This window comes from Centruroides sculpturatus, unplaced genomic scaffold, assembly GCF_000671375.1.
Source record: "Centruroides sculpturatus isolate CEXI.00-Female unplaced genomic scaffold, Cexi_2.0 scaffold954, whole genome shotgun sequence".
In the NCBI taxonomy this organism is placed as follows: domain Eukaryota; kingdom Metazoa; phylum Arthropoda; class Arachnida; order Scorpiones; family Buthidae; genus Centruroides; species Centruroides sculpturatus.
This window is the reverse complement of record NW_019385191.1, coordinates 154,526-168,444: the sequence shown is the minus strand read 5'-3', so window position 1 is coordinate 168,444 and position 13,919 is coordinate 154,526. Positions and strand designations below refer to the sequence as shown.

The 13,919-nt window shown below is 32.2% G+C and overlaps 1 protein-coding gene across 1 annotated transcript in view; it reads left to right on the top strand.

The window, feature by feature from the left end:
- Positions 1-2,874: 2,874 nt before the first annotated feature.
- Positions 2,875-13,919, top strand: part of LOC111635951 (pituitary tumor-transforming gene 1 protein-interacting protein-like) — a 44,338-nt gene continuing 33,293 nt past the window's right edge. The window contains 1 exon segment of the mRNA XM_023381097.1: positions 2,875-3,363. Within this exon segment, the coding sequence (XP_023236865.1) occupies positions 3,183-3,363 (181 nt within the window). The 5' untranslated portion in view covers positions 2,875-3,182.

Genomic DNA, 13,919 nt, shown 5'->3' with positions numbered 1-13,919 from the left:
TTCAGAAGAGCCCGGTCAAACTTTCTATTTTGAAAAGATTTGTAAATAAGATAGTTTACTTTTCTGTTGGGGAGTCCACCAGTGACCGAGCGGTCTTTGAACCCTGAACACTGGCAGTTCGGTCGTGGGTTCGTGCCTCGCTCGGACGGGCTGGCCATGTGGAGTTTTCCGGGTTTTCTCCACATCTGTAAAGCCTTGTGGTGTTTCGTTGCGACAAGTACGATGTCCCGCGAGCGGAAAAGTACGAAATAAATACACTTTAGATGTATTGAACACAAAGATATTTATTGTCACCTCGAAACAGGTTCGTTTCTTCCAGATCCCAACAATACAATGATCGCTGTACGTACAGGCGTTAAAATTCGATCTAACAAACAGCGGATTAATTGAGGGTCACGACTATACGCGATGCAAAAACTTACAAATAATTCTTACACTACTTATGACTAAAAGGAAAAAAGGAAGAGTAGAGAANCTGTCTATTTTGAAAAGATTTGTAAATAAGATAGTTTATTTACAAATCTGAAATTTTTATTAATAAAATTTTAAGATTTGTTTTAGTTTTTCACATTATTTAGTTTTGCTTTATTTATTGTTTTATATTTTTTGTGTGCTCTATTTCTTGTGGGAGAGGGAGGGGGGCCCGGTAAGAAAATGTCTAGGGCCTAATAAAATTTTAAGATTTGTTTTAGTTTTTCACATTATTTAGTTGTGTTTCATTTATTGTTGTATATTTTTTGTGTGCTCTATTTCTTGTGGGAGAGGGAGGGGAAGAAAATGCTAGGGCCCCAAAGTGGATTAATCCGACCCTGCTGCCGCAGCACAAATGGAAAGTTCTTCAACAAGAAATCGGTCTAACACATCAGGAACCACAGTAACAACTGAAGAGATTTGTCCCTTGCCAAAAGCTGGACCCAGAAAAGGCCAAAGAAACAGAAAGATATGTGGTGTGAATTCGAAAAAGATATGTGAATTTACAATAAATCTGAAGATCTTTATGTCGGAATTGAAGATTATGTGGAAAACTGTGTTTCTAATTTTTTCCGATAACTAATTTAAAATAGATTTTCGTATGTCACAATCTTAATTTGAGATACAGTACGTAATATGCGTATAATTTATGGTGGCATGTACAGTATCTATCTTCAGTGTTTGCAGTGGCGTATCGTAATGGGGGCGGCACTTTTTAGGGGGCAGCAAAATTTCACAATAAATAATAATAATATCTTGTAAAAATTTGAAACATCCTAATATATACTTGCATCGCGCCTACGATAGTGCTATCGTTCGGACAGTCCGGGAATCGGCTCGCCGTCCGGGCGAACTAGTAATTTTTTCATCCGAGGAAAAAACCTGTTGACCTTTTTTTTTTTTCTTTCTTTTTCTTGTACGATTCATTCGCGTTCATATACACCACTAATAACCAATAGAACTATTTTAAACAGGTCGCTGCAGTACCATCGAATTTTTCATTGCTTGTTCTGTGACAAAACTGAATTTTGGTCTTTTAAATTGAAATACCTACATAAGGGGGCGAAATTTTCTTCCGCCCCGGGCGGCTGACACCCACGGTACGCCACTGAGTGTTTGTGAATCTCTCTGCGACTAGCTTAAAGCGGCTTTACTAAGGGTGCGTTTACTTCTGAGCTAATAGTGCTACTTCTGAACACTGGAAGTGACGTCATTAGCATGTGTATTCGTACTTACATGTCCAGTTCGAAAGTAAATGCGAACGCTAACAAGAAATATGGCGGCTTCCTGCAAATAATATTGTCAAAGCTACTATTTTAAATGTTACGTTACAGATAGAATCAAATTGAATACAGTAGCGTAGCGTGGGTATCAGCCGCCCGGGGCGGAGGAAAATTTCGCCGCCCCCTTATTTAGGTATCTTAATTTAAAAGACTAAAATTCAGTTTCATCACAGAATAAATAATGAAAAATTCCGTGCTCATTTCAATCGGTCCGAATCGTAGGTACGACAAAGATATGAAATGAAATGGTTCAAATTTTTATAAGATATTATTTATTGTGAAATTTTGCCGCCCTCTAAAAGTGCCGCCCACCAGTGGCCGAGCGGTCTTCGTACCCTAAACACTGGGAGTTCGGTCGTGGGTTCGCGCCGCGATCGGACAGGATGGCTGCTTGGAGTTTTCCGGGTTTTCTTTTTGCCGATAACGACTAAATAGGAGGCCAGTTCCCCATAAAAGTCCTCCAGGAAGGCATTCTTTCTCCTCGCGTAACATCGCGCCCCAGAGAAGGCAACGGGAAACCACTCTGGGTACTAACCTTCCCTAGTAACACCTTGGCGTATTATTAACTACTTACTAATCTGCGCCGGGTGTCGCCGACGTCAGAAATCTGATATGGCACTAAGAAGAAGAAAACTGCCGCCCCGCCGCCCCCACTATGCTATGCCACTGATTGAATATTGAATTAACGCAAAGCTCAACAGCGAACTAGCTAGCACTCCCCAAGGTCCTAGATTATCTAGGACTTTGATCACTCCCAGCTTACTAATTTCGTTAAAAAACGACGTCACACAAATCTAAAGTAAACGCCAATGGGCAAAAGTACAGTATTCAGGTTGAGCGTGCTGACAGTAAAATTAGCTCAGAAGTAAACGCACCCTAAGAAACGCTACACATAAGTACAGAAACAAATGATTTAACGAAGATTTTATTATTTGGTAAATATTTAATTTATTTTATAATTTATAAAATTTATAATATATATACAATTTTGATATATTTTCTCACAAAAATAGGTCTTTCTAAAGCGAGAGGGCGCTGTTGGTTGTAATAATTCGATAATCGAACTTCAAATTAGTTACAATTTTTATGGTACATTTATTTATAATTTAATTTTTATAATAAAACATCAAATATAACTAAAACGATATCATAGTTGGTGTTTGTATTATCTACTAAGCATATTTTTGATATTTATACATTTTTTAGAAGAATAGTGAACAATTAAAACAATTTACCACTTAATCGGTAGTTAATTATGACTGCTGTCACGAGATTTATCAGGTACGGACGGTACTAAGTACAAACAAGCAGGAAGAAAGTTCCGAGTGTTTTTCGGTTTATCGCTTTAATAGAATTTTTTTTAAACAGAGTTGTGTATTAGAGGTTTCTTAAGACAATAAGTATTAAATATATTGGCATTGTAGATTAATGAAAATGAAGTATTTCTTGCTAAGCGTGTTTCTATTTACCATTACCTTATGTCAATCGGATTCTGAAGTGAAAAAAAATTCTACTTCACTCAATACTACTACAATGCCGGAAAGTTCAACATCTTCGGTAATAACAACTTCAGTCGCTCCCGAAACAACAACAAAGAGCATCAAGCAGAGTAAGAATATTGAATAATTCAAATTTCTTAGTAATTAGAGGTGATAAACACGTATATAAATACACCTAAACGTCTATTACGTAAATGTGTATAAATATACGGGAGTAGAGGTTACTTTTAGTTAATTTGTACTGTACAGTACGTATATAAATTTAGATATTGTCCTAAAAGTAACTTCTACCGTATGAATGCTGTAAAAGTAGGTCAATAGAATAAGACGATTTAAAATTTCGCTATGTAGTTAAAGTCTTAATCTTTCGTTATCATTTTCGAAGAATAACGAATTTTTGAATTTGAAGAGAGTAATTTAAATCGCGAATTAAATTTGTAATGAAAGGAAAAGAACAAAATTAAATCAAATAAAATTTTGAGAGTTAACAATATTAAAAATGCTTTAGTAAATGTTATAATTTTTATTTTTCATTTAAAAGCTAGTAACGAAAATTTTTAAAAATCGATTTTGATTTCAAACTTTCAGTTGTTAATTTCCCCCCCTTTTTCCCTGCTCTGGGGGCATTAAGAGGATCTTTTTAACAAGCCCATTGTGGATTTGCCCTGGTCCGTAATGGGACGATGAGGGACCAGTGCAGTGTATTTGGGTTGGATTGACTTTCAGAAAATTTCTGCAATTTGATTTGTGTGGATTTTTCCTGGGTTCCCTGGAGCAGTAGGATGATGTCTTAACTGCTCAACCATTTGGATGTGTAAAAAAATAAATCACAAAATATTAGAAATATCAAATTGTCTTATATGGAATTACTTGTAAGTTCCATCCATATTCAGAGAAAAATTCTGTAATTATACAAGTTAACAAAAAATTTTTGGTAAGATTCAAGCTCCGAATGACAGGTTTTTCAACTCTCCTGAATTGTAGACTCCCCTTGTAAGAGCAGGAAAATCAAAGGAACCATATCTGTACATGTGACTCTATGCAAGATACAGTGGTACCTTGGTATACGTCTGCTTTAGAATATGTCCAATTCGGAATACGTCCTGTATGGACAATACAAATTTTGCTCAATATATGACTTTTGTTCAGTATACGACTTAATTCAATTATACACACCATCTATGAACAAGTAGCATTATCGGTGTACTAGACTAGACGTACGCAGTGCCACAGTTTATAACTTTGTTAAATTTCTTCTGATTTTAATTTGCAAGTAAAATTCTATTATTTTTATTAATCATAAATTGCAGAAAAGCAAATGAAAAGCAACAGAGAACTAAAAAAATGACTAGAATCACAATGGAACTGAAAAAAGAGATTGTTGAGAAATTTGAAGGTGGCATGCGTGTTAAAGATTTTAACTGTTGTATACCATATTCTGAGAATGACGATATTGACAATCGTGAAAAATAAAGACATTATTAAATCTGCTAACACTGCAAAAGAGGTTAAATCAATTTCTAAACAGAGATTGAAGACATTAGATCATGTTGAGAAATTGTTTTTGCTTTGGATAACTGAAAAACAGTGTGCTGAGACAGCGTATCAAAAGCAATTATTTGCGAGAAAGCTAAAAAGATACATGCTGATCTCATGAAAAATCAAGCAGGAACTAGCCAGGAAAGCAAGGTGTTTAAAGCCAACCATTTTTTTTTTTACATGAGAATGGATTAATCATTTTTACATTACTTCTTATGGGAAAGGTTGGTTTGGTATACGTCTTATTCGGTATAAGTCAAAACATCAGGGACAGATTAAGGTCTTATACTGAGGTTCCACTGTATTTGTCTCCAAAGATTGCTTTTTAACATGTATCAGTATACTGCCTATTATCTATGCTCCACATTGTCGAGGCTCGCTATTGCTTGCCTTGACCAGTGCTTTGCATGTAGTCGTGCACTTTGGTGAAAGTGATAGTGAGCATCTCGACACCTGGTTGGGGGCTTGCTCCCACCCCCTAAAACTATATAACATCAAGTACTCCACGAACAATCAAGTGGGCTACTCGAAGCCAGCATAGTCACGTGGGCTAAATACTTAAATGTGATAGTTTTAGTGGAGCAATGCAACTTGTGATCTCGTGACTTGATTTTGGGGGGCTGTATCTTGCAAAGAATTGCTTGTAGAGGTATGGTTCTTTTGACTTTTTTGCTTTTATCAGTAGGCTCTACAGCTCTGATAAGGTCCCAAATGTCTGAGCTTGAATTGATCCAAATTTTTTAGATACTAAAACTTTAACACTTTATATATGAAAAGAAGAATTTCTTTTAACAGATTGAACAATAACAAATTTCTCTGTATAGTGGATTTTTTCCCAGATCCTACCAAATTGATGTAATTTTACCTCCTTTTAGCAGATCTGTAACTTTGAATAACTGATTTTTTTTTAGCTCCATCTATTGTAAATTTTGTGTTTTTCAATATTTAGTTAATATTGGGTATTTCCAGGGAATTTGTAGAGTTCAATGATGCTATTGTTACATTTGGAATGTGTACAATTCTTCAATTAAACAAAGAGAGTTGGCAAGATGATATGATTGAGAAGGAACCACCTGGTGAAAATTCTAACACTGGTACAAGTATAGTGCCAAAATTTAGCAAGGCCATTGAGTCTTTCCTAGTCATGAAGATCTTCCTGATGAGTTTCAGCATAAATGAACAGGCTGTACAGTACATAATATTGCTAATATGAGGAGTTTGTTGTATTCAATAGGCAGAAAAGTGGCCTCAAAACAAACCAAGATGGATGGAGTCAAATGAAGTGCTAACAAGCACATGTACTTTGCCTTTTTTTGTGCTTACAGTATAAACAGTTTCAGTTAGCTTTGTTGTACACAAATAAAACATAATATATGATCCTGTAACATATGTGTTTCTATAGAATAAAGAATAGACATATCCAAAGACTGAATAATTTAAAGTACAGTTGACCTGCTATAACACGGGTTCATATAATGCAGATTCGTATATCGCAGCGAAAAAATTCCGACTGTATTCGTATAAAGATGCTAAGAGACTTGTAAAATGCGGTAAAATGTCATCACTGACTCGTGTCGCGACAGGATTGGTCGAATCTGGACCAATAGTGGACAAGCAACTGAACTACTTATACACTAGGCCTACAGAGAGTTTAGGCGGGTAAGTTGAGTTTACTATCATCTGTACAGTATATAAATTAGGTACTGTAAGGCTAATACAGTACTGTAATTTTATACATTTCTTATTCAATGGCCATAAAAATTATTTCTATTAATGATGTCTCCAAAGTTCAACGAATTTTTTGCAGAAAAGTAACTTATCAAAAAACGCACCCGCCGTTTGGTGCGCTGCTTTGCAATGAAAACAAGCTTAAGCAATGGCATCGTCGAATGGTGCACTCGGTAAGTAATCCTACAATTTTTTGTTTATAGCATAGTTTATACGGATTATTCCTAAAAAATTATACGTGTTTTGGAAATGTTGAGTCAAATTAGTCTAGAATTGATTAATTTTATGGAAGAAAACCTTTCAAACAGCCGTAGTCCGTAAACTGCAAGTGTGCCGGGCTGTGATTGGCTCATGTATTTAAGGATTCCTACAACGTGAAATTCTTATAAAGTGGAACATATCTACCGCGTTATAGGGGGGTCAACTGTACTGGTATTTCTTATATGTAGAGGAAACATTATTCAAATAATGGATACTTTCCTGGGTGTGCAGGAAAATTTGTTGTTTGTGATATAATGGATTATTGGAACAACGGATGATTTTCGGCAGCCCAAGCGATCTGTTTAAACAAGATTCTACTGTGTGTGTGTGTGTGTGTGTGTATATATATATATATATATATATATATATATGTATATATATATAAAGATTTTTATATAATACAGATTTTATTAATATTTAAGCAGAAAACATAATTCTCTGATAATGACATTATAAATCAGTGGTTTTTAACTTTATTGTGTCCTTGTCACTAATTGATCTTGCAAGTTCACTCTAATCTGCATGTCACCTTTCTCGTTAGTACTAGAGATGAGTGATGATGCACTATAAATTAGAAAATACAGTGCTATGAACTTTTATTTTTATTTGTTTATAATATTTTTGTAATAATGCATCCATGGCATTTATAAAGAATTTAAATAAATTCTATTAAGATTTTAAAATCTTAATTAAATCCCAAAAATTACACATGAAAATTGCTAACAATCAATGCTTTTGGAATAGAACATGAAAAATAAGTCAAATATAAAATTATGTTTATTGTTAGGTTTTGGAATCATCTAGTAATTGGAATGTTTATAAATTATTTTAAAATGTTTTTTTTTTTTTTGTTTTTTGAATGGTGGTAGTTCTGTGTTTTATTTTTTGTTCAACTTTTAATGTTGTTAGGATCTGATGATAAAATGCTTTTCAAGACTATATTACGTAATTAAATAATAAAGTAACACCTTGAAAATTATCAGTGTTGCTTTCTTCATGTTAAAAAATGGAGTCATTTATTAACAGAAAACTTAATTGGCTTAAATTGACTTTAATGGGAAATTTGAACTTTGTGATGAATACAAATGGTCCTTTGGTCATTTGTATTCATCACAAAGTTAATAATAATTGATCATACTGTTGCCAAGGCAAACACTCATTTCTTCAATCATTTTTAGCTTCTTTTTGTCATTTCTTCAAAAATGTCTTAGTATACTCAATCTTAGTATTTAAATTTTAAAACCTTGTAGCACTCAACTACTGTGCAACACACCAGGGTGCTATGACATTCTGATTGGAAACCACTTTTATAAATGCTTAGTAATAAAACTGACTTGTTATTATTTCATTGAATGGTTTTTAAATTGTTTGTTTTATAATTGTCTTAAATAAGAAATAATCCTGAAAAGTTATTTCTCTCTCAGATTTTCATGTGAATAATTAACAGTTCTTTAGCATTTTCATGTGTAGTATGTTTAATATAATATAAAATTAAAATTTACAATTACCTGTACTATGCTAGTTTTTAAAAATATTAATTCTTGTCATTTAGAATTTTATTTTTATCTTTTAGCTTCTTTTTACAAACTTTTTATAATTTTGAAGGAGTCTAAAAGAATCTACAAAATCTTTTAGGTAATCCAAATAAGATTGTCTGTACTCTACAACCAACTTTATATACCATATTTCCTTGATTCTAAGTTACCACTTATTATAAGTATGAAATGTATTGAGACATCTGATATTCATATTCTAAAACTAGTCATAACAAGTGTACCACGTGATGCATTATCCATCAATAACAATGTCTTTGCTATACTGCTCAATGATCACATCAGTTCAAATAAGCTTTGCTTGTGACAAGTGTTTAACTAGAACTCATTTTTAAATGACTTTTAAGAGAACATTATGATGTAGCATTAGAAGTGTTTTTGTACAATTGTTTTAAAGTTGTAACAATTATGTAGAAGTATATAAATAAAACTGCTGAGTAAAACTGGTAGAAGAAATAAAACTGTGAACATTGCTTGTTTTCTGGCATTTGCATTATTTTTCTAACTTAAATAAAATTGTTACTTAAACAATTTTATTAAGTTTTTTATTTATAATTTTCCTGTACACAAAAAATGAAAATTTGATTTCAAACTAATGGTGAATCTTAGAATAAAGTCTTTGAATTCAGGAAATGCAGTATATTTCTAAATTATGCAAGTATATAAAATTGAAACATTCAGAATTTATTAAACAAGTTTTTGAAGTACTGTACATACTAGTATTGGAAAAAAAAATTTTTTTAATAATTTATTAAATTATTTTTAACTAAATATTTTTGAGCGATCTAGTCATTCTTGATTCTTTTTATCTAAATGGATATTGCATGCTTTTAAATTCAGTTTTTTTTTCTTCTGGTTAGCAAAAAAACTCATTTTTATTCATTTTGTGAGAATAAGTAGCATTGCTCAATGTTTAGTCATATATAAGTGTTTAACTTTTTTCTCGTTTTGGACTGGTAAAATTGTGAATTTTATGTAGACTAATAATTATATATGACTATGAATTAAGCTTATGTGTGCTTATCTAGAATTACTGTATGTAACATAGTATTTACAGTACAATAACTGTAGATTATTATTTAAATGTCACCAGTGGCGTGCCGTGACATTTGACGATAGGGAAGATGTGCTTCTGTAAGAAGCCGACATCCAGGGGCAATCAGTCAATTGTGCGTCAGTGATGGTCTAGGGTCCATTCGTATCATTTATTTGATAAGCCTGTAAAAACCGTAGACTTTTCTAAATGTATTTTTAATATCAGAATTACATTCTGAATCACTAGCCACGATATAAGGGCTACAATTAAAAATAAAATAATAAAAACTTACTTGGTGAAATAAAATGTGTGGGAAATGTGCATACCTGGTATAAAATATTCTTCAATTGTATGAATATACTTTTAAAGAAAATTATAATCAAATATAGCTTTGTAAAGGAACGTATATAAAAATATAAAATATTCTTTACTTTTTAAGTCTTACAACAATGAACTTAGTCAAATAGCTCCTTACGAGTGGCTAATGGATGGAATCAAAGATGGTTGCAGAGCATGCACATACAGACTGCCAAATTCCCAGGGTGCTGATACCGGTCAATGTCAAATACCTCTTCTGTTGCATCACTAGTATATGTCAAAGGACGCGACAGGGTTGTTGTAGATTTTAAATGTTTCTCACCATAGCTGTAAAAATCTAATATGTTAAACTTAATAGTCATCTGTTTTCTAACTAATTCTTTTTAGGATAAAGTGTTCTCATAAATTTCCAAAATTTACAACATTTTGGTCACTCTCATTGAACTGGAAAAATTTCTGTCTTTATTACATTAATAATACGAAGAAATCAGTCCAACTGTACTCGGCTAGAGATGGTTCGGTTAAGCTTTTGTTTAAGTAAAATTTTGGCTCTTTCATCAGGGTTTTGTTTATGTCCCCAATTCCCTAATCGCTTAATTATTTAACTACTTCTTAAGTAGAAATAAGTTGAAACCGGTTACTTTGTACTCGAATATTTGTAGTCTTGGGAAAAAAGTGGAAAGACAAATTTTTATGGCAAACGGATACATAAATCGTAAATTTAAGGAAAATAAATTCTAGAGCCTTTTCTGTACCTTGTGCATTTCTCTCATTCATTAAATTTAGTTGTAAATGACGCTGTTGAAGTAACGGTTAATTTTTTTAACATTGTATGATGAATTATACATGTTTTTTTTCTACATTCTCTTAAAGTTGGGATATACAAAATCGTAATATCACTGGTTTAACATTGAAATCTGTGAGTAATATAAAATCAGAGAGCAAAATAAATATATCAAATATTTCAATGGAGTTTTTTAACTCCTGTCAACTATACCAACTATCGTAAAATCATACCAGTAAATTCTTATCGGTTGGGTTAAGTTATAAATCTACTCGTGATTCACTTAATCGGGTGAGGGCGGCCAAATTCTAGCAGGTAGGCAGCTAACAGCCCAGAACCGGTCCTGGATAGAATTGGATGTGGTATACGTGTAGCATCCACCTAAGGTCCTAGGCTTCCACTGGCTAAACCGGGTGAGGTTGGTGCTCTGTAAAGCGCATGCGCAAATCTGGCTTTTTGGATGCTGACGATACGGCGCTTCCACTCCGCCACTAATATTCGAATATACAATAGCAATCTTTTTTTTTTTCCGCGTGTAGTATAGAAATTTGTAATAAGATACATAATGTGGTTATAATAAAATATTGTGCGATTATTTTCATATAATTAAAATTAATATGTATTTATTTTTTAGAAAATACAAGGGAAGCGGCACATCCACTGCTTCCAATGACAGATAGCCACTGAATGTCACTCTTAATCAAATGCATTAGTGTCAGTATGATCAAATATTTTTCCATGGACTGGTGAAATTTTTTTGTGCACCCGTTTTTGAAAAACACTGATATATAAGAATCTTAAATGCTGATTTAATGAAATATTAAAATTTATTTCAGCTTATTTTTATTTAAACTCTTTAAGATGCAATTTAATGTACTTTGTAAGATGTATTAAAGAAGATTAAATTGATAAGAAGTTTCATCATCTAAAATATTTACCAGAGGGTGTAAATATTCCAAATTGTTCATTCTAATTCATTGTCTTCTCATATCAATACATATGTACATATTTTTTCATGATATATAATTTTATTTTATATAAAACTAAATTTGTATTGTCTTACAAGATAATACAAGTTTAGGTAACAAGTCTATATTTTTGCTTTTTAAAAAATAAAATATCAGTAAAGATAACTTGCATTATTATTGTAGATGGAATTTTATAATTGAATATGTACAAGTGTATGTAAAATAAATAAAAGTTTATAAACATGAACTGTTTTATACAATGTATTAATGTATTTGTAATTAGTGTTACTAGTATAATTTTATAAGATTCATAGATAAGATTGCTCCCTTTTAGAAATTATAATACAGGATGTTCAAAAAGTTACTGTGCAGTGAGAAATTTGTAACGACATTAAAGTAATACATACAGCATTGCATACAAGACCTGTAAGTTGTATGACCTGTGTTTCACTTTGCAATAGATGGCATTACTGCTTACTCACAGATGTTCTGGTTTTTGGAAGACTTGCTGATCATATAATCTCCCATGGAATCTGGGGCCATATTCTGGTCATTGTCTCAGGACTCTTGTCTCTCTCAAGCCGGTCGCTTATTGGCTAATCCAAATGATTAGCCAATCAGCGACCGGCTTGCGAGAGATGAGACTAGAGACAGTGACCAGAATACGGCCTCTGGTCTGCTAGGTTTCTGATTTTGGAATCTCTGGGGAACATTTTCGGCATTTGCTCTAGGAGAAACTGCAATATCATATGTAAAATTTCACTTTTATTAAAACTTTACTTAAACCTTTTCCACTGCACAGTAACTTTTTTGATACCCTATATAAATCTCATAATTGATTATGATTTACTGAATGCATCTTGTATATTTGCAGTTGAGGTTTTTAAGCCTATTGATCTTTCTGTGTATATAATAATTATAGTACATTTTAATTTTTTAATTCAGTTGTAGTGCTTGTAAGAGCATTTATCTAAATATCTAATCTATATTGTAATGCTTAAACTATGACTTTGCCTTATATAATAAAATGAAATATCTCTTTTGTTGATTTTTTTTGTCTTGATCTGATTCACAGTTTTCTGTTTTCTCCAGTTTATTTACTATGTCACATTATTTTTTATTTAAAGCAGTCTTTTCTTATGCATTAGGATGGACCATTAATCAGGTCAAAAACATTTTCAATTAAAAGCTTTGAACTCTGCTCTTACAATGAATAAATTCTGTTTTATAAACTAGAATGGTTATTACTGTTTTATAATTTATTTTAAAAAGCAAAGTTTATAGGCAAGGATTTTTAAATTTGTTAGTGAAATTGGTGGCAATGATGTTACCTATTTATGGATACATTTAAAGAGAGCATTTGTCTTGGAAAGAAAATACAGTAGAAACTCAATGTTTCACAAGGAACTGATGAAAAAATACATTAAATTGCAGACTACATAAAATCCACACATCCTTAAAAAACGTGCAAAAAGATACAAATTCATGTTATGTGCATTCAGAATGGGTAAAGTGAAGAAAAACAAATATTTCCAGCATAAGCACTTCCAAAAGCAGCTTTATTTCATACAATATAATGTCAGCACCTCTATACATGTTTTACACAAAGATGTTAAAGTTGTTTTTTTTTTTAAAGTAATCAAGGATATTTGTTTGTTTCCTGTTGAGGATTTGATATTGATTCTTTGCAGTTTCTAAGTTTGAAACATAAACACATTTTTGTCAATATCATCCAAACATGAAATACAGTACATTTAATTTTTTCTAAAACTATTGTTTGAGATAAAACTTCATCTAAGATCAAGTTTTTCAAAAATTCACATCATCAAAACACACTATGTAATAACATTAACATTGTGATTTACAACGATTTGAAGGAACAGGTGAAAAAATACATTTAATTGGAAAATGTTAAATATAGTTTCTATTGTATTAAAATTTGATATCAGCATTTAAAATCAACATTAGTCTGTGCTAGTGGTGGGCACTTCAGTATCTTTTTTGAGACATTCCTATTTGTCATTGACCAAGGTATGCTGTACTGTACAGTACATTAAATGTTGTTCAAATGTGACTGTGCAATCATGAGTTATTGAACAAATAGATGCAGTCACCCTGTAGAAGCTACAACAATATCTTGTTATAAAATATTAGGTTAAGAATAGTTTTAAAACTTAAGTTTTTAGATTTCATTTTACTTAAGTATGTTATTCAATTACAGTAAAACCTCGAAAACTCGGCTCTCGATAACCCGGCACTCCGGATAACTCGGCCACACCCTGGCAGGGCAAAAAAATCCTTAGTTAATTAATTTTCATTATAGACAGCTTTATAAAAGTATAAAAGCTCTCATAATGTATTTTTCTGAGGTCTGTCTTATCAGGTAAATTACTGTACACAGTGTATTCATTAATTTTCATTTTCATGTAGTAAAGGCTCTATGCCTTCATAAAGGACGTACTTTTCCTTTGTTTAAGGG